Here is a 24513-nt window from a genome sequence, read left to right as displayed (position 1 = left end):
GGGCTTCCACTGGCCAAACATGGAACAGTTGCAGCAAAACTGGGTCTCAGCAATTAAGTACAATGAGCACTGAAGAAAAAACCTGAAATCCTTAAGCTCACACTGGTGATGTGTAAATGAATGGATGGATGGGGAGAATGAGGAGCTCTTGCTTACGCAGAATGTCCACTGGGAACATTCTGTGGAGGGGGTACTGCAGCCGAAAATCAGCAGTTCTCAACCATCGTAATAAACACTGGCTCAAGCAAGAATCGTGAATGGATGATAAACCTATGGAGAACATCCTGATAAGGAACAGGCTATGTGAGTGGTTTTAAAGAGTCCTCCCATAAAATGCCTGTCAAATCCAAGGGGAAAACATGGTAACTACACAGCAGGGAAATTGGACAACACTTTGGCCAGGTGATCAAAATTAACATCAGCAATGAGGGGCCAATAGATACTATGAGCCTCCACATAGTATCTGAGAAGAAGGCAACATCCAGTACCACTTACAGGGTGTTCAGCTGGGGACAATTAACCTGAGTTAAACCCCAAATGCAGAAACATTCTATCAGAGATGGGGAAGGGTATTCTTCTAAAATGCCAATGACATGGGGAAAAAAAAAAGACTGAAGAACTGTTCCTGATTAAAAGGGTCTAAACATACATAATAACTAAATGCAATCTGTGAGCCTAAATTAGATTCTGTACTGGAGAAAAAATTTTGACAAAAAACAGAATATACTGCAGAGCAACTAAGCCTGTGTGCCACAACTACTGAGCCTGTGAGCCACAACTACTGAAGACCGCATGCCTAGAGCCCGTGCTCTGCAACAAGAGAAGCTACCACAATGAGAAGCCCGTGCACCGCCACGAAGAGTAGCCCCTGCTTGCTGCAACTAGAGAAAGCCCGCACGCAGCAACAAAGACCCAACTCAGCCAAAAATAAATAAATAAATATAGAAAAAAAAAAGAACTATTATATACTCAGAATTTTAACCCAGCTCTGAAAACTACCTGTCTGGGAGACCAAGCATCGGTCTGATACGACTTTTGGATGTATCACGATACAGGAGGCACACTGTAATAAATGACTCAAACGCTCTCCTACAGAACTGGTGACATTTCAAGATTCCTCATAGAAACTGAAAACAGATAAAGATAATCACAATCTATTTTATTCACACAATTTTTTGTTGTAATTAAATCGGTTGTAAAATCAAAACAAGGAAATTCCTTATTTAGTGTAGAAAGAACCAAGGTCATCTGAGGTGGTGCATTTTTGCAGACAGTTGGGAAGCAAGTCTGTTGTATCTCTCCTCTCACACACACGGTGCTTTGGCTGTGTGATAATTCATGAAAGGAGAAAATAAGTACAGAATTTTAAAGTCAAATAAGATTTTCTCTTTGACTTGTGAATTATAATTGGCCAATCTCTAGCAGCTGCCTCTTAGAAACTGTATTTTCTAAATGTTAACAGGCCCCAAGTTAGCAATAAATATGAACATTTAGTGGGGGAAAATAAAGGAATATAGACAGTACATTAAAGCATCGAATCAATGTTATCAATAAATCTTCTGAAGGTGATAACTGTACTATTGTGGTTCTATGAGAGAATGTCCTTATTCTTAGAATTTATACACTGAAGTATATCAGGGTAAAAAATTCAAGGAATATATTCTCAAATGGTTTGGGAGGGGAAATACACACACACACACACACACACGCACACACACACAAGCAAGCACAAGTTAACAACAGGTTAATCTGTGGAAAGACTAAGTGTTTAACTTTCTTGCAACTTTTATGTACGTTTGAAATTATTTCCAAGTAAAAAGGTTTTAGGACCTGGACAAAAAGCCTTTTAAGTCATACATTAATAAGCTCTCGGGTGGGGGTGGGGGGCTTCCCTGGTGGCGCAGTGGTTGAGAGTCCGCCTGCCGATGCAGGGGACGCGGGTTCGTGCCCCGGTCCGGGAGGATCCCACGTGCCGCGGAGCGGCTGGGCCCGTGAGCCGTGGCCGCTGCGCCTGCGCGTCCGGAGCCTGTGCTCCGCAACGGGAGAGGCCACAGCAGTGAGAGGCCCGCGTACCGCAAAAAATAAATAAATTAATTAATTAAATAAAATAAAATAAAAAACAAGCTCTCTGGGGACTGCCTGCCCGCCGGGGTTGCGGAAGTGGTAGCCGCTGACCGAGCCTGCTGCTCTCTCGCTACTGCTTTGGCTTCCCGGCTCCCCCGCGGACGCAGAGGGCGGCCTGGCTGTGGATGGTCAGATAGCCTCTACCTCTCACCGCCCATCCCTGGCCCCAACCGGCACGGAGCAGACGGCGGCAGCAGCAGGCAAGGAGGAAGATGGCGGGACGGCTGCCGGCCTGTGCGGTGGACTGTGGCACGGGGTGTACAAAACTAGGATATGCTGGAAATATGGAACCACAGTTTATCATCCCTTCCTGTACTGCTATTAAGGAGTCAGCAAAAGTGGTGATCAAGCTCAAAGGAGGGTGAAGAAAGGTGTTGATGACCCAGACTTCTTCATTGGTGATGAAGCAATAGAAAAACCTACACATGCAACAAATTGGCCAATCCGCCATGGTATAGTTGAAGATTGGAACTTGGTGGAAAGGTTTATGGAGCAAGTGATCTCTAAATATTTAAGGGCAGAACCTGAAGGCCATTATTTTCTTTTGACTGAACCTCCACTGAGTACTCCAGAAAACAGGGAATATACTGCTGAAATAATGTCTGAGTCCCTCAATGTTCCAGGCTAGTACATTGCTGTCCAGGCTGTCCTTGCCTTAGCTGCATCCTGGACCTCCAGACAAGTAGAAGAACGGACGTTGACCAGTACGGTAATAGACAGTGGAGACAGTGTCACTCATGTCATCCCTGTGGCTGAAGGGTATGTGACTAGCAGCTGTATTAAGCACATTCCAATCGCAGGACGAGATATAACATATTTTATTCAGCAATTGCTGAGAGACCGAGAAGTAGGAATTCCTCCAGAGCAATCCCTGGAAACTGCTAAGGCAGTAAAGGAGCGCTATAGTTATGTCTGCTCAGATTTAGTAAAAGAATTTAACAAGTATGATACAGATGGATCCAAGTGGATTAAACAGTATACTGGAATCAACGCTATCTCAAAGAAAGAATTTTCCACTGATGTTGGATATGAGAGATTCTTGGGACCTGAAATATTTTTTCATCCAGAGTTTGCTAACCCAGACTTTACTCAGCCTATCTCAGAAGTTGTAGATGAAGTAATTCAGAATTGTCCTATTGATGCCAGATGTCCTCTCTACAAGAATATTGTCCTCTCTGGAGGTTCAACCATGTTCAGGGACTTCGGACGTCGCTTGCAAAGAGATTTGAAAAGAACTGTAGATGCCAGGCTGAAATTAAGTGAGGAATTGAGTGGTGGTAGATTGAAGCCAAAACCTATTGATGTACAAGTCATTACACACCACATGCAGCGATATGCAGTTTGGTTTGGAGGATCCATGCTGGCTTCCACACCTGAGTTCTACAAAGTATGCCACACCAAAAAGGATTATGAAGAAATTGGACCTAGCATTTGTCATCACAATCCAGTGTTTGGAGTCATGTCGTAAAATTGGCTTTATAGTTATTGGGGTTAGGGAGGTGGGGAAGAAATAATCTTTCTGATTACCTGTTTTGTCTGGAGGATGGCTGGGTTTTTTTTTTTTTTTTGTGTGTGTGTGTGTGTGTGTGTGTGTGTGTGTGTGTGTGGTATGCGGGCCTCTCACTGTTGTGGCCTCTCCCGTTGCGGAGCACAGGCTTAGCGGCCATGGCTCACGGGCCCAGCCGCTCCGCGGCATGTGGGATCCTCCCGGACCGGGGCACGAACCTGTGTCCCCCGCGTCGGCAGGTGGACTCTCAACCACTGCACCACCAGGGAAGCCCAAGGATGGCTGGTTTTGAGGTTGTAAACCTGACTTGAAATAATAAGACCAAACATAATTATACAGGAATATTTTAATAAATATATCAACATGCGAATGTAGAGGAGAGCCAAAACGATTAAGTGTTTTTCTTTAGATTGAATATTTGAATCTTATGTGTAACAAAAAGAAGTGGGTTTTAGTTCTTTCTGTGCCCTGCTATTTTGTATATTATTGAATTATCCAAGATTTGATGGGATTTATCGGTATGTAGATAGCTCTATAATGCTTGAATTGTACACTCTGAAGTGTGCAATGCAAGAGCTTGTTTATATTTCATACTTTTTATACTTCGAGGACAAAAAGTCAAAGAAAAACTAGTACTTGAGGGAAAAAAAGTGACCAAGTAAAGGATAAATACAAAAAATAGCCTCGAGACTTGGCACACACACACACTCATGGGATTCCAGTTATTAGGAAGTGCTTCCATACCCTGTGCCCCCCAACGGTTTTCTTTGCAAGTGCCTTTGGAACTAAGAAGCTAGTATCTTGGGTTAACTGATGCCTGCTAGTGCTTTCTGATTCCTCGCATTCTGTTTCTCACTTTAAAGGAAAAGTAAAGACAAGACTGTTGGACCAGTATTGCAGTTCTGCAGTGTCATTTCTTATTAAAAAATGAATAATTTGATTACCCAGATCGGTATATTTAAAGCCTAACACCATTCTAATAAAGGCACACATTTCTTTTGTAAAAAAATAAATAAATAAAAATAAATAAATAAGCTCTCAGGGGTAAGCATGCAGCTCTGCCATAATCCTCAAAAAGAAGCAGAATGTCCAAAACGACACAGTTCAATATGGTAGCCATGAGCCACACGTGGCAATTGAGTACTTGAGATGTGGCTAGTTCAAATTGAGACGTGCCAACTTTCAAGGACTTAATATGAAAAAGAATATATATTATCCTATTAAGAGTTTTTATACTGATTACATACATTTGAGATGATACTTTAGACATATTGGGTTACATAAAATATATTATTAAAGTAAATTTCACCTTTTTACTTTATAATGTGGCTACTAGAAAATTTTAAATTACACGTGTAGCTCAAATTGTATTTCTCTTACAATGCTGATCTAAAATATAATAATACTTTTGAAAAGAGGTGTTTGTTGATCTCTTAAACAAGTATTTCATTACTAGAGAAAAATGGCAAGGAACACTACAGATTCTGACTCCCCTAAGGTGATTTCAATCTTGGAAATAAAGTAGATAATTAGGTTTTTTTAAGGCATAATTAAGGGAAAAGAAAAATTTAAGGCCTAGGAGACAAGAAAGAGCTCTCTGGTCATGTTGTTTAAGTAACTACCTGATTAGCCACAAATCCCATCCCATCTGTAGCAAATTTCCTGAAGAGGAGAAAAAATAAAATCTAAACTCATGAAAATACCAAGTGAATAGGAAGACAATAATAGATGGTTTTCACACTTGTTTTCAAACTCTGTATGAATAACATCAACTTCCCAAATCCTAAACATTAACTTATAGTATCTTATAAACAAAGCCTTTAAACAGTTACTTCTGCTACCAAGGAGTTTACGAAGTAAACTTGACTGATAACAATGTTATTTACAACATTACTTATTTTTCCGTTTTAAGGTTCTGACTGACAAACTCTTCCTTAACTCTAAAGGTTTAAGAAGGACATAAAGAGGAGAACTGGGGGCTTCCCTGGTGGCACAGTGGTTGAGAATCCGCCTGCCGATGCAGGGGACACGGGTTCGTGCCCTGGTCCGGGAAGATCCCACATGCCGCGGAGCAGCTGGGCTCGTGAGCCATGGCCGCTGAGCCTGTGCGTCCGGAGCCTGTGCTCCGCAACGGGAGAGGCCACAACAGTGAGAGGCCCGCATACCGAAAAAAATAAATAAAAAAAAAAAAAAAAAAAAAAAAAGAGGAGAACTGAGCTAAGACAGACAAAACTGGTTTTTGTTTGAAACACTATTTTAGGGATTATACACAGGGAGGAGAAAGGAAAGCCGGGCACGAGCTTAAATAGGATTATTTCAGGATAACGAAAGGTCCCTGGGACAGAGACAATTTCCTCTGTATTTTAGTTATCCACATCTAACTAGGACAAATGGAAAAACAACAAATGTCAGTAAGAATTCTATGCAACAGCAACAATTAGGGAGAGAAACCAAACGTAGGTTGCCAGAAGGTACGATAAGGACACCCAGCAGTATAGTCTTGGGCAATGTGCATATAGGTGTGTTTGTTTTGGAAGTTCGGGGTCAAGCATGTGGACGGAACCAATTAGAATCACCAAACTGGCTCACAGCACAGGGTCCCAGCCTCCCTCCCGGCTGGGACACCTCCCACCCCTCCCATCCTGCTCCTAACCCCTCATCTGCTTCCCACCTCACATTCCATTCCGTGCTTTGCCATCATGAGGCCAACTCATGCAGTGTCAGAAAAGAGGCCATGTCCACTGTTCTAGCTTCAGGAGGAAATGCAGATGGGTAAAACACCCAAGGATGACAGTGAGTCTAAAAATAATTAAGTAAGAACTAGGACTTAATGAGCCCTTCTACGTACATTGTCTGTGGGTCACATCTTTCAGTCACCACAACCACTTTAGGTGGCAGGTGTCATGTTCCCTTAGAGATAATGCAACCACAGCACACAGACGGTAAGTACCTGTCCCAAATCACACAGAAAGGGGGTCAACTCAAACCCAAGCAATCTGGCTCAAGAATCCATAGGTTCAGCTATTAATAAATCATGAACACAGATTCCACAGTTCAGGAAGTATTTCTTTGCCCAGGACTTCAGTAACAATCTCATTCTCATTTGCTCTCATTTTGACATCATGAAGCTTGAAGCTGCTTCCCGAAGAAGCTACTACCAAAAAAATTATTGTCCTGTACCCACATCCCTCTCTCACTCTCTCTAGCAAAAGTACACCCCAAAGATAGCTTGCCATGAGTCTAAAGTACTTTCAGATATGATCATTTATTTTTATTAAGAGAAAAAAATTAGACAAACCACATTGCTAAAGGAGAAAAAATGAACAATGCCATTATTTTGACAAATTCTATTTTCTTTTTTTTTTTTTTTTTTTTTTTTTTTTTTTTTTTTTGCGGTATGCGGGCCTCTCACTGTTGTGGCCTCTCCCATTGCGGAGCACAGGCTCCGGACGCACAGGCTCAGCGGCCATAGCTCACGGGCTTAGTTGCTCCGCGGCATGTGGGATCTTCCCGGACCAGGGCACGAACCCGTGTCTCCTGCATCGGCAGGCGGATTCTCAACCACTGCGCCACCAGGGAAGCCCTATTTTCTTAATAAAATATAATTCTATTATATTCTGGGTTTTGCTTAGGGAAAATAAATCTGCATTTAATGCCTTTAAGAATCTTTTGAAAATATCTTAACAGGAGATTTCAGATTTAAGACGTCAAAATAAAGAAGATCCTAATCCATCTCTTAGAAATCACCTCAAAACAAGGAGCATGAAAACACACACAAAAGCCATCTTCGAGGTGCCCTGACCACAGCATGTGAAGACAGAAAATGGATAAGGAACGTGGCAACTGGCTTCACAAAGCAGAGGAAGGCCAAACAGGGTGCCTGCAGAGAGGTGCCTGGGAGAAGGAAGCCCGGAAAGGCTCAGGAATGAGGCTCAAGGACCGCGAGAGGTGCAGGCTGGGCTGAAGCCAGAGGGCAGGGGTGAGCACGTTAGCGCAGGCACCCACGCGGCCAGATGACGCCCCCGTCCCCCGAGCTGTCAGAGACAGCGCCAGGCAACTCTCACCGCAGCGTCAGAGCCTGAAGGCTTAATCCCCTGGCAGAGGGAAGCACAGAAAGCAGCCCCTGGGGACACTGGGCACAGGGAAGACAGTAAAGAGGCCTGACAACTGGGGCATTTTCCCAGAGGTTCAGAGTGTGGAGTCTATCTTCCCCTACCCCCAGTAGCTTCTAATCTAGATTCTGTCTCCATGAATTTGACCATTGGAGGTAACGCCAATCAATGGAATCATTAAAAAAAAAAAAAAAAAAAGTGTGTGGACTCTGAGGGGCTCCAGGCTCAGTCTCAGCTCCATCAATTAGCAAAGGTGCGTCACCTTAGGCAAGCTGCTCAACATCTCGGTACCTTGGTTTCCTCATCTATAAGATGATGATAATAAATAGGTTCAAAGGCCTGGAGCGGATGCCAGGATTAAACGAGGTAAAGCTCTTGCAGTGGGGCCAGTACACAGCAAGCACTCAATAAATATTAGCTCCTCCCCCTGCCCCTTCTGTTTCTACCACCACTACCTCTCCCCCAGCACACACACGCACGCGCGCACACACACACGCGCACACACACCCCCTCCTCAGGCTCTCAGAATGCTGACAGCAGGAGTAAATTCACAGGCGTGCAACCGGAAGGGCCTTACGTAGAGAAACTGAACAACCCCCGTGAATATGCTTGGCTGCCGACATTTAGCAGTCAGCAACAGAAGTCGATTCTCCCCCAGATTACTCCACAATAAAGCCCATCAGCTGAAATACCCCCCCCCCCCGGCCTATACACACATACACACAGAGGTGACAAAAAGATTTCCAATACATTACTTTTAAACATCATGAAATTTCAGAATATCTGGGATAATGAGCAGATGTCAGGTTTTTTTTAAAGGTCACATATAACTGACTTAGAATAATAATATAATAATAGCCAATTTTACCAAGTCCTCATGAGGCACTAGGCACTGTTGTAAATGCTTTACATATAGTAACTCGTTTAATCCTTACAACCAACACATTTCACAAATGAGAAGATTATGGTACAAAGAAATTAAACAATACCCTTAAAGTCACAACACCACTGAGTGATAAAGCTGGGACTCAAACTGAGTCCAGCTTCAGGGCCTGAACTCTTAATTATTATGCTTCTCAGTAATAACTCTGCAACTCTGAAGACTATGGAAAAATGCCTTCAAAATTCTGAAGGAGCCAACCTAGAAATATATACCTAGCCAAACTATGAATCAGGAGTAAAGGCAAAATTGAGGTATTTTCAGACACACAAGTCTTAAAATTTATGATTTACAAATTCTGTCTTAGGAAATTCTGACCTAAAGATCCAGAAACATGCCTATTTCTGCCTCTTCACTAGAACAGTTCTCTGCTCAAAATTAGAATTCATAAGACACTTTTAAAAGAGCTGCTTCTCGGGCTTCCCTGGTGGCGCAGTGGTTGAGAATCCGCCTGCCGATGCAGGAGACACGGGTTCGTGCCCTGGTCCGGGAGGATCCCACGTGCCGCGGAGCGGCTGGGCCCGTGAGCCATGGCCGCTGACCCTGTGCGTCCGCAGCCTGTGCTCCGCAATGGGAGAGGCCACAACAGTGAGAGGCCCGCATACCGCAAAAAAAAAAAAATAAAATAAAAGAGCTGCTTCTCAAACACGTCCAGTTTGTAAGTGGCTACACTCCCGCCTCACTCATAACTCTGCTCCTCTGCTCGTTATGGCTCACCCTTTCGAAGCTGTATCTTACAGAAGGAAACACACACGCGTGAATTCAAATCCCAGGCTGGCGTTGTCGGCATCTAGCTCTACACTTCGGGCAACTCCCATAACACCTCTGATCCTCAGGTTCTTTAACCGCATACCAGGGATAATAAAACAAAGCTGTAGAGAGTTGTTCTGAGGGCTAAACAAAACAGTGGACATAAAGCACATAAAAAACTGTGGCCATATAATATGTGGCAACTGTCATCAGCAGTAGCAACATTATTTCCTTGCAAACCATATCCATTCTCTTGACACGCAGGTCATCTGGGCTCTTCTTTCATCACCGTGGAGCCAAAGTCCAGCAGTTTCCAGCCTAGTGTGGCCCCTCAAGTATTTACAGAAGCCAAAATGAGTAAGTAAATAGAGTATGAAATACTTTAACATCACCATTTATACACACTGCATTCACTATTTTCAGAGTCCTTTCAAAGGCAGGGATGAAAGACAACCGACTTGACACAGATATTAGCAGTACTCAGTGGACATTTACTTTGCTGCTTAATTGCTAAGAATATAGTTGGCCTCACAGGGTTCCACCGCTCGGTGTGCTGCAATAGCTTACAGTATGACTGCAGGTCAGGGGAACTATATAAAATCATGAGTTTAATTATGGAAATGAAAATTAATAGAAACTTATGTGATTAGGCTAATAAAATGTTCTTCAAAAAAAAACAGAAGTCCTTTCAAAAATATACTCTCATAGATTCTCACAACAACTCTGAAAGAAAGAAATTACTATCTCAACTTAACCATGAGTAAAATAAGGACATGAACAGCTTGGACACACCAGCTAGTTAAGTGGTAGAGCTAGAACTTCTTGGAATAGAGATATAGAAAAACAGGAACAGAGCGGAGAACTAGGCCATCACCACAGGCAGTAAATCACTGTCCTCCCTTCCATCGATCACTGTGATACCATAGTGGGTGACCACAAATCTACCAAAAGTCATTTTTTATGAAGAATTTAGAAGGAAGATAAAAGATTCCCTGAGTCTTCTCAATGGCTTTAATCTAAAATTTGTCAAATTTTCTCTCTGGAATTAGTGTATGACCCTTAAATATGTGGAATCCTGTACAACTGTTTATAAATCTAAAGCAGTTTTCAAATCTCTTTTAAGTTTAAGAAAGCTGACCATCACCATGCACAGTGATGCAAAAACAAGCCCAGGCTCGGCAATCCACCCGGAGCCCTGGGGTTTCTAGAAAGGAGGGGTGAACCAGACACACCACGGAGCATAACAGAAACCTGAGATTCAACTACAAGGGGAGATCATTCTTATAATCCAGAAATTCTCATTCTTTTCAGAATTATGACCTATGTCATACAGTATTTTTAGGAAAGAGAAAAGAAAACTGAAGTACATCAGATATAAATTAGAATACTTTAACAATACTTGAGAAACTAAATATACCCTGGTAAGCACAATGGGTTAACAACAGAGTTTAAGTCAAAAGATTTGTGAGTAGGCTTGTACAGCATGGTGTGAAGGAGAAAGGAAGACATGTTTCAGACATCACTTGCAAGTCGAATACAGTGGGAGGCCTTGCTGATAACTGGATCTGGAAAAAAGGAAAGGGCAGGGAGGTTGCCGCACGTACAGCATACAGTGCGACTCACTGGCCAGCCACGGGGCCACCTCCTGAGATGGAGAAGACAGATGGAGGCTAACAGGGCAATGGGAAAAGGAGCTCTCTCTTAGAGGACCTGCAGTTTGAGAAGGTTAGTGACTGATGATGTCCAATTCTATATCTCATATATCAAACTGAAGAAGAGAATCTGGAACTAGAAGGTGATGGCAGGTGGAAGATATAAATTCGGAAATCATCAGCATATAGGTAGATTTAGCACCAACTTGGAGAGATTATCTAGAAACAGATGCGTGCCTGGGGCCCTCCAACATTTATTAACAATGAGGTGAAAATAGGCAGAGCCAGCAAAAAGGGTGGAAAGTAGAGGCCAGATAGGTAAGAGGAAAATCAAGAGAGCCTGGTGTCCTGGAAAGCAAGAGAAAATAACGTTGCAACTCCACTGAATGCTTCCAAGACAGCAAGTGCAATAAAGTGGCCTACGGGTTTAGCAACGTGGGGTCACTGGGAATGTGACCATCTCGGTGGAGTGGTGGGAAAAGAAGCCCCACTGAAGTGGGCTAACAAGTTAAAGGAAATTAAAACAAACGAATGACATTTTAAATAGTAGGAGGTGAGGAAATTAAGACACAAGAACAGACAATCTTCACTAAGTTTACCCATCTACACAATCAGGTAACTGTAATAAGGCATTACCAGGGCAAGCACAGAAGTCTGTTCGGTGTACGGTGTACAGTGTACAGGCTGGGGTGGGGAGTCGTGGGGGGAGAGGGTCAGAAAAACCTTCTCAGAGAAGAAGTAACCAGATCCAAGAATCCAGGAGACACCATTCCTACAGTGGATGTGTCCCTGTAATGAAACAAATCCCACCAAACACGCATGAATGCCTGTCCGCACTTAAGTGAAGAAAATCTCATTAAATGAAGAATCAGTGACTAACTTGCATGTCATCAATAATAACCGTAATAAATTGTTGTCTAGAAGAAAAACATTCCCAAGTTTTTCAGCTGTGAAACAGCAGATCACAAGATCTGATGGGCGCAGTTTGGTCATCCCGTGGCCAGAAGACAGTAACATCCTGCGACAGTTCCTGACTAGAGTTTTTAGGGTGGGGCAGGGTGGGGCAGGGGGACTTGGCTCCTCGAGTGGAAGGGCAGAGAAGATAAGGTAACTAAGCAATGGACAGAGATGACTTAAATGTCAGCCTTCCTGAAAATGAAAAAACATAAAACTCTTCAGAGGCTGCTTTTCACGATTCCCTTAAAGGAAGATACAGGCTCACAATCATGTACTCAAAATCCTTGCAGCTAGGTAAGTTTTGAAATTCAGAGGTTTTGAAATTTTAGGTCTGAAAACAGGAGACACCATCAATATATAACACCCTCAGCAGGGTCTGGGCGGCACCCATAATAAAACATAAATATTTCTGCAGCTGACATGACAGGATGATGACAAAAAATAGCCTCACATCAGTTCATGTCTTGCCATTAAATGAGTCATGCAAAAACTTTCCATTTTCAGAGCCCTTAGATTTCACAACTGTGGATAAGGGACTGAGAAGTTACACCTAACACAAGTTTAAGAAAATAAAGGTACGTTGAAGGAGAATGGCAGAGCTCTGGGATCCAACTCCAGCTCTCCTCCATACAAACTGTATGAACCTAGGCAAACCAGTTAGCATCCATAAACCTTAGCTTTCTGACCTGTAAAACAGGAAAGTGGTATCTATCCCTAAGTCTACTGTGAAAACCACACGAAGTAATTAGGTTGCAAGGCACCTGGTACTGTGCCTGGCCCTTAGCAGTAGGATGACTAAACATCCCAGTTTGCCTGTGACTTTTCCAGTTTTAGCACTGACAGTCACACATGCTGGGAAACCAGGATGGCTGGTCACCCTACTTGGCAGGCACTCAATAAATAGGAACTATTCTCATATTAAGAACAGAAATTAGCACAGGCAACGATTACAGTATCGTGTAATAAACCATAATGGAAAAAAATATGAAAAAGTATGTATGTATATATAACGGAATCACTTTGCTGTACATCAGGAACACAGTATTGTAAATCAACTATACTTCAATTTTAAAAAAAAGAACAGAAATTAAAAGTAAAAATACAAAATGGAAAAATCACATTAAACAGTTTCAGTAGTGAAATATCTATGTCCCTAGGAATTATATATAATTACCTCTTTTGTGGTAGGCACAATTCTAAAACAGCAGCCCCTGGTGTGTACACCCTATATGATTCCCTCACCTGGAGTGTGGGCGGGTCTGACCTAATCAGATGTGCCCTTTTTCAGAGATGGAAAGTCAGACTCAAAACTACAGCAGATGCTCTCCTGCTGGCCTTTGAGATGCAAATGGCCATGTTGTGGAGAGGGCCATATGGCAGGAGTGGTGGGCGGCCTCTAGGAGCTGAGGGCCTCAGTCCTACAATCTCAAGGAACTGATTTCTGCCAACAACCTGAATGCGTCTGAGGGGTACCCCAGCTTCAGAGGAGCTCACAGTCCCTGATGCCACCATGAGACCCCATGCAGAGGACCCAGCCCGGACCTCAGACCTACAGAACTGTGAGATAAGAAGTGGGTGTTATGAGCCACCAAGTCGATTGTGATTTGTTACACAGCATTAGAAAAATATCTCTTATCCCAGGGATGCAAGGATTCTTCAATATTCGCAAATCAATCAATGTGATACATCACACTAACAAATTAAGGAATAAAAACCATATGATCATCTCAATAGATGCAGAAAAAGCTTCTGACAAAATTCAACACCCATTTATGGTAAAAACTCTCCAGAAAATGGGCACAGAGGGAACCTACCTCAACATAATAAATGCCATATATGACAAACCCACAACAAGCATCATACTCAATGGTGAAAAACTAAAAGCATTTCCACTAAGCTCAGGAACAAGACAAGGATGTCCACTCTCGCCACTGTTATTCAACATAGTTTTGGAAGTCCTAGCCATGGCAATCAGAGAAGAAAAAGAAATAAAAGGAAGACAAACTGGAAAGGAAGAAGTAAAACCGTCACTATTTGCCGATGACATGATACTATACATAGAAAATCTTAAAGATGCCACCAGAAAACTACTAAAACTAATCAGTGAATTTGGTAAGGCTGCAGGATACAAAATTAATGCACAGAAATCTCTGGCATTCCTATACACCAACAACAAAAAATCAGAAAGAGAAATTAAGGAAACACTCCCATTGACCATCGCAACAAAAAGAATAAAATATCTAGGAACAAACCTGCCTAAGGGGGTGAAAGACTTGTACTCAGAAAACTATAAAACACTGATGAAAGAAATCAAAGATGACATAAACATGTGGAAAAATGTACCATGTTCTTGGATTGGAAGAATCAACATTGTGAAGATGACTATACTACCAAAGCAATCTACAGATTGAATGCAATCCCTATTAAACTACCAATGGCATTCTTCACAGAATTAGAGCAAAAAATTTTACAATCTGGATGGAAACACAAAAGACCCCGAACAGCCAAAGCAATCTTGAGAAAGAAAAATGGAGTTGGAGGAATCAGCCTCCCCAACTTCAAACTGTACCACAAAGCTACAGTAATCAAGACAGTATGGTACTGGCACAAAAAGAGAAATATAGATCAATGGTACAGGATAGAATGCCCAGAGTTAAACCCATGCACATATGGGCACCTAATTTATGACAAGGGACAATGCAGAAAGGACAGACTCCTCAATAAGTGGTGTTGGGAAAACTGGACAGCTACATGTAAAAGAATGAAATTAGAACACTACCTAACACCATACACAAAAATAAACTCCAAATGGATTAAAGACTTAAATGTAAGACCAGACACTATAAAACTCTTAGAGGAAAACATAGGAAAAACACTCTTTGACATAAACCACAGCAAGATCTTTTTTGACCCATCTCCTACAGTAACAGAAATAAAAACAAAAATAAACAAATGGGACTTAATTAAACTTAAAAGCTTTTGCACAGCAAAGGAAACCATAAACAAGACAAAAAGACAACCCTCAGAATGGGAGAAAAGATTTGCAAATGAAGCAACAAAGGATTAATCTCCAAAATATACAAACAGCTCATGCAGCTCAATATCAAAAAACAAACAATCCAGTTAAAAAATGGGCAGAAGACCTAAACAGACATTTCACCAAGGAAGACATACCTACTGATGGCCAAGAGGCACATGAAAAAATGCTTAACATCACTAATTATTAGAGAAATGCAAATCAAAACTACAGTGAGGTATCACCTCACACCGGTCAGAATGGCCATTATCAAAAAAGCTAGAAACAATAAATGCTGGAGAGGGTGTGGAGAAAAGGGAACCCTCTTGAACTGTTGGTGGGAATGTAAATTGATACAGCCACTATGGAGAACAGTATGGAGGTTCCTTTAAAAACTAAAAACAGAACTACCATATGACCCATCAATACCACTAGTGGGCATACACCCAGAGAAAACCATAATTCAAAAAGAGTCATGTACCACAATGTTCACTGCAGCAGTATTTCCAATAGTTAGGACATAGAAGCAACCTAAGTGTCCATCGACAGATGAATGGATAAAGAAAATGTGGCGCATATATACAATGGAATATTGCTCAGCCATAAAAAGAAATGAAATTGAGTTATTTGTGAGGTGGATGGACCTAGAGTCCGTCATACAGAGTGAAGTCAGAAAGAGAAAAACAAATACCGTATATTCTAACGTACATATATATGGAATCTTAAAAATGGTACTGATGAACCTAATTGCAGGGCAGGAATAAGGAGGCAGACATAGAAGATGGACTTGAGGACATGCGGTGCGGTGGGGGAAGCTGGGGTGAAGTGAGAGTAGCATCGACATATATACGCTACCGAATGTAAAATAGTTAGCTGGTGGGAAACAGCGGCATAGCACAGGGAGATCGGCTCGGTGCTTTGCAATGACCTAGAGGGGTGGGATAGGGAGGATGGGAGGGAAGCTCAAGAGGGAGGGGACATGGGGACACGTGTATGCATATGGCTGATTTGCTTTGTTGTGCAACAGAAACTAACACAGTATCATGAAGCAATTATACTCCAACAAAGACCTATTTTTTAAAAAAAGAAAAATACGTCTTTTAAGAGAGCATCCAGTTCAAAATTACAGGTGTGTGTGTGTGCAGTAAGGACAGAAGAATCTGTAAACCGAAATTCCTTGCATAAAAGTACCTTTTTTAATGTGAAAAGTTCAAATCCAAACGACGTTTCTTACACAACTGAAACTTTTCATACATTGATGGTAGGGGTATCAAACGGCACAATCACTTTGGAAAAGTGTTCCTGGCCATTCCTGTTAAACCTAAGTGCATGCCCACGCTGTCCCCTGGAAACCTGTCATGCGTGCACAGATCCACGGAAGGCGCGCACACGAATGTTCAGAGCAGGTTTCACCAAAACAGCGAGAAACTAGCAGCATTGCAAATGCTCACCATTTGAAGAATGGAGGAATGGAAAAACTGTGGTGTCTTCCTTCAGTGGAAAGCTACCATCAATTAAAAAGAACAAACTAACAGCACACACAACAGGGATGAATCTCACAGACACAATGTTGGGGGAAAGAAGCCAGATACAAAGAGAATAAAATGAATGATTCCACTTACGTGAAGTTCAAGCACAGGCACAGCTGATCTGTGATGACAGAGCCAGAGTCGGGGTCACCTCTCAGTGGGCTGTAGGGCCTGGGAAGGGGCAGCAGGTACCTGTGAGAGGTCCTGGAAATGTTCTACACCCTGATCTGGGCGAAGGCTACATGGGTGACTGCGTATGTAAATAATCACTGAGACCTACGTATGCGTAAGGTTAATGCACTTTACTGTATGCTACACTTCAAAAATATTCTTCCCCTTTACAACGACTAACCAAAAACCATCTAGTGACAATTCAAGGTGGATTCCTCATAAGAAACTAGTGAACAGTGAAGCATGAATAAGGTTAACACGCTACGCAAATACACCTCTTCTTGTAAACACACTGCTCACTAAATGCTGGTTGAAGGAATTTCAAAGATAATGACCATGGTTATGTTTCAGAAGCCCAGAGGAATCTATACGCATGTATACACAGCATAATCTCCTCAACAGAATATACCCCATAGATGTGAAAAACCATGACTCTTGTCCAATTACTCCTTTCACCTCTGTCCAATTAATTCCTTTGTTTACCTCCCAGTACAAGAATACAAGCTAGGTGTTATACCATCACAAAGCGTGCAGATGTGAACTGTGCACGGCCAAGACAGCACCACTGCCATGGCCTGCACTGCCTGTCTGACATTGAGGCAGTGACTCTTTGCCATGGATACAGACGACCATAAAGGCTCAGAGCGTGACAGGCAGGTTAGGATCGCCTCATCCAACCTCACACCTGGTGAGAAAGCCGCCCTGGTGTCCCTGCCAGGGGGCAGCCCACCCACTGCAGGGAGAGGAGGAGGAGGGACGCTGGAGAGGTGACACAGTCCTCTGGGAACTGTCTCCGACTGGGACACACACACAAGACAGGGTTCACGCTTGAAAAGTCTCCCTCAGCAGCAAGTCTGAGAAACTGGAATCCATGCGGCACGGGCTCAAATCCACTGTTAGTGACCAGAGCAAAAGTGAAACAGAAGCCCGCTCACCTCGCTATTGTGGCCCCGAAGGTTGAAGTTGATTCTCTGCGGAGTGTTCCTGTCCCGGCGGCAGTGGCTGGAAGTGAAGGTCACGCCAACAACGCCGCGCCCGTTGCCTGTGGCCAGCCAGCCCTCCTCGTAGTAGCGCCTCCTGCACACGGGTTTCTCCTTCTCACTCTTGGGGACACGGCCCTTCCAGGACAGGCAGAGGATGTTGGAGTCACTACACAGGACAGGCCCATGCTCCACCGCTGCATACATACTTTTTTTTGAAGAACCGTTTTACTTAAAAAGTAATGCTGAATGCTGAAAAACTGCTTTCACTGACAGATCGATGTTATTTTTGTGGTTGGCTTGCGCTGTTTTCCCTGACCCCCTTTTTAAGACTGACCCGGTTCTAATTAGAAGGTCAGTATTTTATAAAGATCCACCAAATGCATAGTGAAAAAATTCCTCTATAAAAGATGATGGCAGTCTGCTAAGAAAAGGTAATGCTTAAAAACAACGTAGGGTCCATTTTTATTTTCAAGTCCTCAGAGGAAGAGGGGGCTGACCCTTTGGAGAAAGAGCATTGTTAACAAGTGGTGATAAAGAAACTGAGTGTTCTTTTCACTCAGCTTGGTTCTTCTTATTCAGCCTGAGATTCCAGTTTAGTGTAATGCGATTCCAGAGACAAAGGGCTGCAAATACATAGATTTCAAGTAACTTAAGGCTTTAAGAATCCCTCGAGCTGGAATCTTCTCTTCAAAAGCTCAGATGCAGAGACAGAATACACAGGGATCATCTTCCTTCTGAAGCCACCCTCTGGCTTGTTTTCTCAACTAGACAAATCTCTGCTGCTAAAGCTGAAAAAGATTGCATAAAGGGAAAAAAAGGCACACAAACCGTGCAAAACAGACCAGAGTTTGTGCAGACAGCAGTCCAAATTTTAGGAGAAAAAAGGACTCTTTCCCCACTGTTCAGAACCAGAAACCTCCAACTTCAGAGCCCAACCTGGCTTCCCAGCAGGTGGCTGTGTCCCCGGGGAGGGCCCCTCTGCAGGCTGATGCACCCCTCGGTGCCATAGAGGTGGGCGAGAAAGCCCCTTCCCTCAGCAGAGCCAGAAGGCCTAAAGCGCTCACAGGAGGGAGTCTGAGTGTGGGCCCCCGGTGAACCCTAAATATCCTGCTGGCAAACGGGAGCCAAGCTGGGCTGCAGGCTGTGTCTCCTCCCTTCCTACCCTAGTCACTTCTCCCCTTTTCGCCTGTAAAGATCACATACTTTTCCAACTTGAAGGAAAAAAACTAATCTCAGAAATAAGCCCATCAAGTAGCCTTCCGCTTATATACAAAGATTCCTGGACTCAGCACGGAAGAGAATCCCGTGAAACGGAAACACAGGTGAGAGTCAGCTTCTTCCCCACTGTCCCCCTATGCAGTGGCCACGTTCGGCTGATGGGCACTTTCCTGATCACCTCCAGAGACCGTCTCCAAACGCCACGTGTACAGTCCAAGGAGAGAAGTTTCACTCGGATGCTCCTTGATAATTATTTTGTGATTATCAGTTCCAACTGCTACCTTAAGGTATTATCCTATAGGTGTAGGAAAGGAAAAGGGAAGTAATAAATTAACATTTCTGGAATACAGTTAACTGAAAAAAGGCAAAGGAATCAGTTCACTGTTCAAACTTGTCCCATCATACCCTAACTGGCTTTCCTCCAGTCATAACCACACAGTAAGAGCCACTCTTCAGTCCAGAATTTTCACCTCTGTCCAAATCACCAGACCCACTGAAAAATAAAGTGCAAAAAGCACTGCATGCTCCCATCTGCAATGCTTGAAATCACACTTCTCCCTCAGTCACCTTCTCACTTAGTTCCTTCTTTAAACTGGAGAGGTATTTTTGAGGCTTGATCTGTGCAAGTTTTTTTTTCTTCTTTTTGCAAACCTTCTTTACCCGTGAAGACCATATGGAAAACTGGCCATTAGTGATGTATTTTTCTCCCCGGGCTCCCAAGCCCAGTGGTGTCAAGTTGCTCCATCTGATTCTTAAATTAATTTTCATCAGTTGTAAAACTCTTCAAGTGCACACAAGAATGAGCCTGCCTTCTCGTGTAAATGTGTATGTACAGAAAGAAGGCTTTAAATATACAGAGACATACACTCTTCAACTGGCACACGAAACGTCTGTTTTCCCAGCCGTTTCAGGAACCATGGGATTAATCACAGCTTGAAGGCCCTGGAGTCTTACAAATCTGTAAAACAAAATAGGACATAAAAAAAAGAACTTTAAAATATTGAAGAATAAAGGTTCTAATACAGCTTTTTGCATGAACATATGAACATCATATAATAACATAATAATCACTGTAACTGAAACCAGAGACCCATCTGGACACTTACATATATCAAATGGAGCAACTGACTGGTAACACTGGAATAGTAAAAGGGTGCTCCTCGCCAGCTTACAGACAACATGAGGAGTCTGAGTGCTAGGTACCATTTACTAAATTTGCCAGCAGCTGTGCACAGTGAATGAAATAACACCTAAGACTGTCCCTCCTAGGACTGTGAGCCCTGAAGGTGCACCTTTACCATCCAGAGGTCATCATCCTGAGTTAAGTAGGCATCTTCAAAAAGGAGACAGAAGAGACTCAGGCAAGTTATCTGAATTGATGTTTTCACTTTCAGTTAAAAATAATCCCTGAAGACACAAGGCAGCGAAGGCCTTTAACTGCCGGCAGGTCACAGAACAAGGCACAGCTGTCTTCTCGGCTTTTACATCATCTACTAGCAATACAGTCCTAGAGAATCTACCTCCAGCAAACCCATCCCTTCTTCCTTCCTGCTGCCTTCCGTCCAGGCCCATGTCACATCCGCAAAGACACTGGACAACTTGATCCCTAACTTCCCCACACCACCCCACCTTCCAGAGGACCCTCAGAGCGATCTTTCTAAAATTCAAGACTGCCCCAAGAGCCTGAACTGTTCTCGTCCCGCCCAGGCAGTCACCCCGAGAGCTAGCTAAACTGGACAGCCCAGCCCCACCCCCAAATACCTGACACTGAAGGTCAAGGGCTGGGCCTCGGTATCTGCATTTCTAACAAGCTACTGAGAGATGCTAACACTGCTGGTATGGGACCAGCTTTGAGAACCAATGGCCTATGAGATCAAGTCCCAGCAAGACCCCTTAGGATGTGATTTCAACCTGTGCTCTTCTGCCACAGCCTCCACGTCCAGCCTGTGCTGCAGCCGTCGCCCTCTGGCCACTCCCTGAACCATGTCCCCAGGTACCGAGTTCCGCCTCTCCTTCATGTCTCCACACCTGCTGCTCCTTTGCCCAGCCAGCCCGTACCCCCCTAACACCCGCCGAACACCCCCTCTCCCGTGAAGCTTCCCAGAGACTCCGTACTAACCCGTGCAACAGTCTTCCTCTCACTGCGTCTAGAGGCTGGGAGCCTACCCTTCTTGTCCCTGGCAAGGAGCTTAGCACAAACAAGTTACTCAGTAAAAGTCTGTAAGAGGATGCAGGCGGGGGCAAGGCAGCAGCTACAGATAACTTCCTGGAGATACCCTAATTCAGATGAGTCATAGGACATATACTTCCTATGTGTCTAAAAACAACACAAATTCCCTCAGGAAGCACTTGTACCCAAGGGGAAAAAGTGAAAACAAATGCTATAAAATTCAAATTATGCCATGTTCTTCCTCCTGAAATTCTAATGCCACTGTATAATACTCCCTTAGTCCCTACCCTGGTCATGGGGACAGCACCACAGAGGCGAAAAGCAAAAGCAACTTCTCAAGACCCAGCAATATATACACAGGGTTTAAACTATTTAAGAGCATAATCCATGATTACTAAAGCACCCACATTAAACACAACAATGTAAACCATCAGTTCCCTCACACCGTCCTGGAGGGAGAGGGGTCTATAACGTCAACATTATTTTCAAAATAAAACATTATTTCAAAATAAGACATTATTTGTCTTCTTCACCGCCTTGACAATTTCTATCAACGGTGCGAAAGCAACAGTGGGTCAAACTGCCAGCTCTGTGACACAAATAAAGGCCCAGCAACAGCCAGCACCAGTGCTCATCAGATTTTTTTAAATGCCAGCTTCACTTAAGAATGTTCTTGGGACTTCACTGGTGGTCCAGCGGTTAAGACTCTGCGCTCCCAATGCAGGGGGTCCAGGTTCGATCCCTGGCCAGGGAACTAGATCCTACATGCCAGAACTAAAGATCCCGCACACCGCAACTAAGTCCCGGCACAACCAAATAAATAAATAAATATTAAAAACAAAAAAAGTTCTTAATGCAGCAGTAAAAATTATTAATTTATTACATCTCACCCCTTGAGGACATGGTTGTTTAATATTCTGTGTTTCAAACAGTAAATACACACACAGCACTTCTGCTGACTATGGCACTACAGTGGTAATCCTGAGAAAAAGCACTGGTGCTATAGTTTAAGTTATGGGCTGAGCAAACTGCTTTTTCATGAAATGCCATGTTTACTGGAAAGAATGAATGACAAATTATGGTCATTTAGGGTTGGGTCTTTGGGACATTTTTCTCTAATGTGAACAAAGTGAGCTGTCACTTTAAAGAAAACAACTGATGGTATTTGTTGCTGATAATAAAAGTAGAGCTTTCAAGTTAAAATTAGAATTGTGGGAGAACCAGTATCTATCACTATGAGCTTGATAGCTCCCCAAGATTTAAAGACACTCTGCAAGCAACAGAAGGTGATATTAATAATGTGAATTTTTGACAGTATATTTCATAGTGTGTCAATATTTGGAAGATTCGCATAATTTGCTGAAGCAATATTCTTCAAGTGACCAGTGAATGATGATACCAATTATGCTGGACAGAGCCATTCAAGGTGTAAGAAAGACAAATGGATTTTAATATAACCAAGTACAAAAAAGTCACGGATATATTTAAAATTCCACATTGCTACGAACCTTTAAGAAACTACCACTTGTTGAGTTTTAGTACAGTATCAAAGAAAAATATTCATGATTAGCTGAAAAGACTATTAAAATACTCTTCCCTTTTCCAGCTACATATCTGTGTGAGGTCAGATTTTCTTCAGACATTTCAACAAAAACAGCATATTGTAACATTGAATGCAGAAGCATATATAGGAATTCAACTATCTTTTCAATAAGTCAGACATTAAAGATATTTTACCAAAATGTAAAATAATGCTACTCTTCTCAGTAATATTTTTAGTCAGAAATAGTCATTTTTCATAAAAAATATATTATTTATAACATTTATAGGTTTATTGCTTTTAAATGAATTAGTAATTTTTTTTAATTTCTCAGTTTTAATTTCTAATATGGTAAATATCAAGAGCTAACACCCACATAATCAAAAGCTCTTTACGGACTTCAATAATTTTTGAGAATACAAAGGGGCCCTAAAACCAGAAAGGTTAAAAATCACTGACATATGCTAACTTTCTAGAATATAAGCCTTAAATAACTGTTGAAATAAAGTATGTAGGATAAATTTCCATAGTAAAAGCGCAGATAAGTGTCTCATTTTATATATGCTGCTAATGGTTTTTAATCAAACTTTTAAAATTACAGAGTGCCATATGTGCTAGACAAAATAAGGCAGATCATTTAAGGAAAAATGACATGCTTTTATTATTTCTCAAATGGATAATGGATACAAAAATCTAACAAAAAAACTACTATCATAGTCTCCTAATTACTGAAAGGCCGGTGCCTACCTTAGTGCTACCGTTAATAGAAATAGGTGATGTCGGGTACCTCCCTTCTGTCTTATTTTCTCATGAGGATGAGAAAATTAAGGCTCTAACTGATTAACTAGTTTCTGAGAGAAGCTGACTGTCAAATCCACACTAGTAAAGGGGTTTGGTATAAAAAGATTAAAAAGCAACTATTCAACTGAAAGCAGGGACTCGGAACAGATATTTGCACATCCATGTTCAAATGGATGTGCAAATATTCGCAATAACCAAAAGGTGGAAGGAACCCAAGTGTCCTCAGACAGATGAATGAGTAAACAAAATGTGGAAAGACATACAGTATTATTCAAAAAAAATAAAAAAACAAATTCTGTCTGACAAATGCTGCAACATGGATGAACCTTGAAGACATTATGCTGAGTGGAATAAGTCAGACGCGGAAGGACAAATGCATGTAAGTATGACTCCACTTATATGAAGTATCTAGAGCAGCCAACTTCACAGAGACAGAGGAAAAGGTGGCTGTGAGGGGCTGAGGGCGGGGAGACACGGGAGTCATTATTGAATGGGTACAGAGTTGCAGTTTGGGATGATGAAAAAATTCTGGAGGTGCACAGTGGTGACAGCTGCATAATAACGTGAATGTACTTCTATTAAGGCCGTTGAATTGTACACTTAAAAATGATAAAAATGGTGAATTTTGTTACGTATATCTCACCTCAATTTTTAAAATCAGGTGAAAAAAGCAACTATTCATACAAAGTTTTTTCATAACAGACTGAAAGTAAATACTCAGTTTGGCACTATGATGTTTTTTACCCTAAAACTGTAATACAGGCCCATGAGCCGTCCTTGGAGGCTTTCATTAGGAATAAACAATGCTAACCGCTGAATTCTGGCCCAAACCTGCTTCTGTTAATTGCAGCTTATTTTCAGACTATTCCTATAGTAAATCACTGAAAAATCTATTCTATTGTACCAATTCTATTGTAATCTGCTTTTAGAAGATTACAATCTTAAAGCAAGTAATACATGTGCCTGATGGAATTAATAACCTGACAGTGATCTAGGAGACAGTAAACATTTAAGATGCCTCACACTCTAACTTCCCATACTAT

General features: G+C 42.3%; 1 protein-coding gene and 1 pseudogene across 3 annotated transcripts in view; one reads left to right on the top strand and one right to left on the bottom strand.

Annotated features, from left to right (window-relative positions):
- Nucleotides 1-24513, bottom strand: part of TULP4 (TUB like protein 4) — a 223230-nt gene that overhangs the window by 138121 nt on the left and 60596 nt on the right. For all 3 annotated transcript variants that reach the window (XM_067011103.1, XM_059083531.2, XM_067011104.1), the window contains one exon: nucleotides 17694-19917. In XM_067011103.1, coding sequence (XP_066867204.1) covers nucleotides 17694-17945 — 252 coding nt within the window. In that variant the 5' untranslated portion in view covers nucleotides 17946-19917. The remainder of the gene's footprint in view (nucleotides 1-17693; nucleotides 19918-24513) is intronic.
- Nucleotides 2318-3673, top strand: LOC131768006 (actin-related protein 3 pseudogene; annotated as a pseudogene).

The sequence above is a fragment of the Kogia breviceps genome, chromosome 13, assembly GCF_026419965.1.
Source record: "Kogia breviceps isolate mKogBre1 chromosome 13, mKogBre1 haplotype 1, whole genome shotgun sequence".
In the NCBI taxonomy this organism is placed as follows: Eukaryota; Metazoa; Chordata; class Mammalia; order Artiodactyla; family Physeteridae; genus Kogia; species Kogia breviceps.
This window is presented reverse-complemented; position numbering and strand designations above follow the sequence as displayed.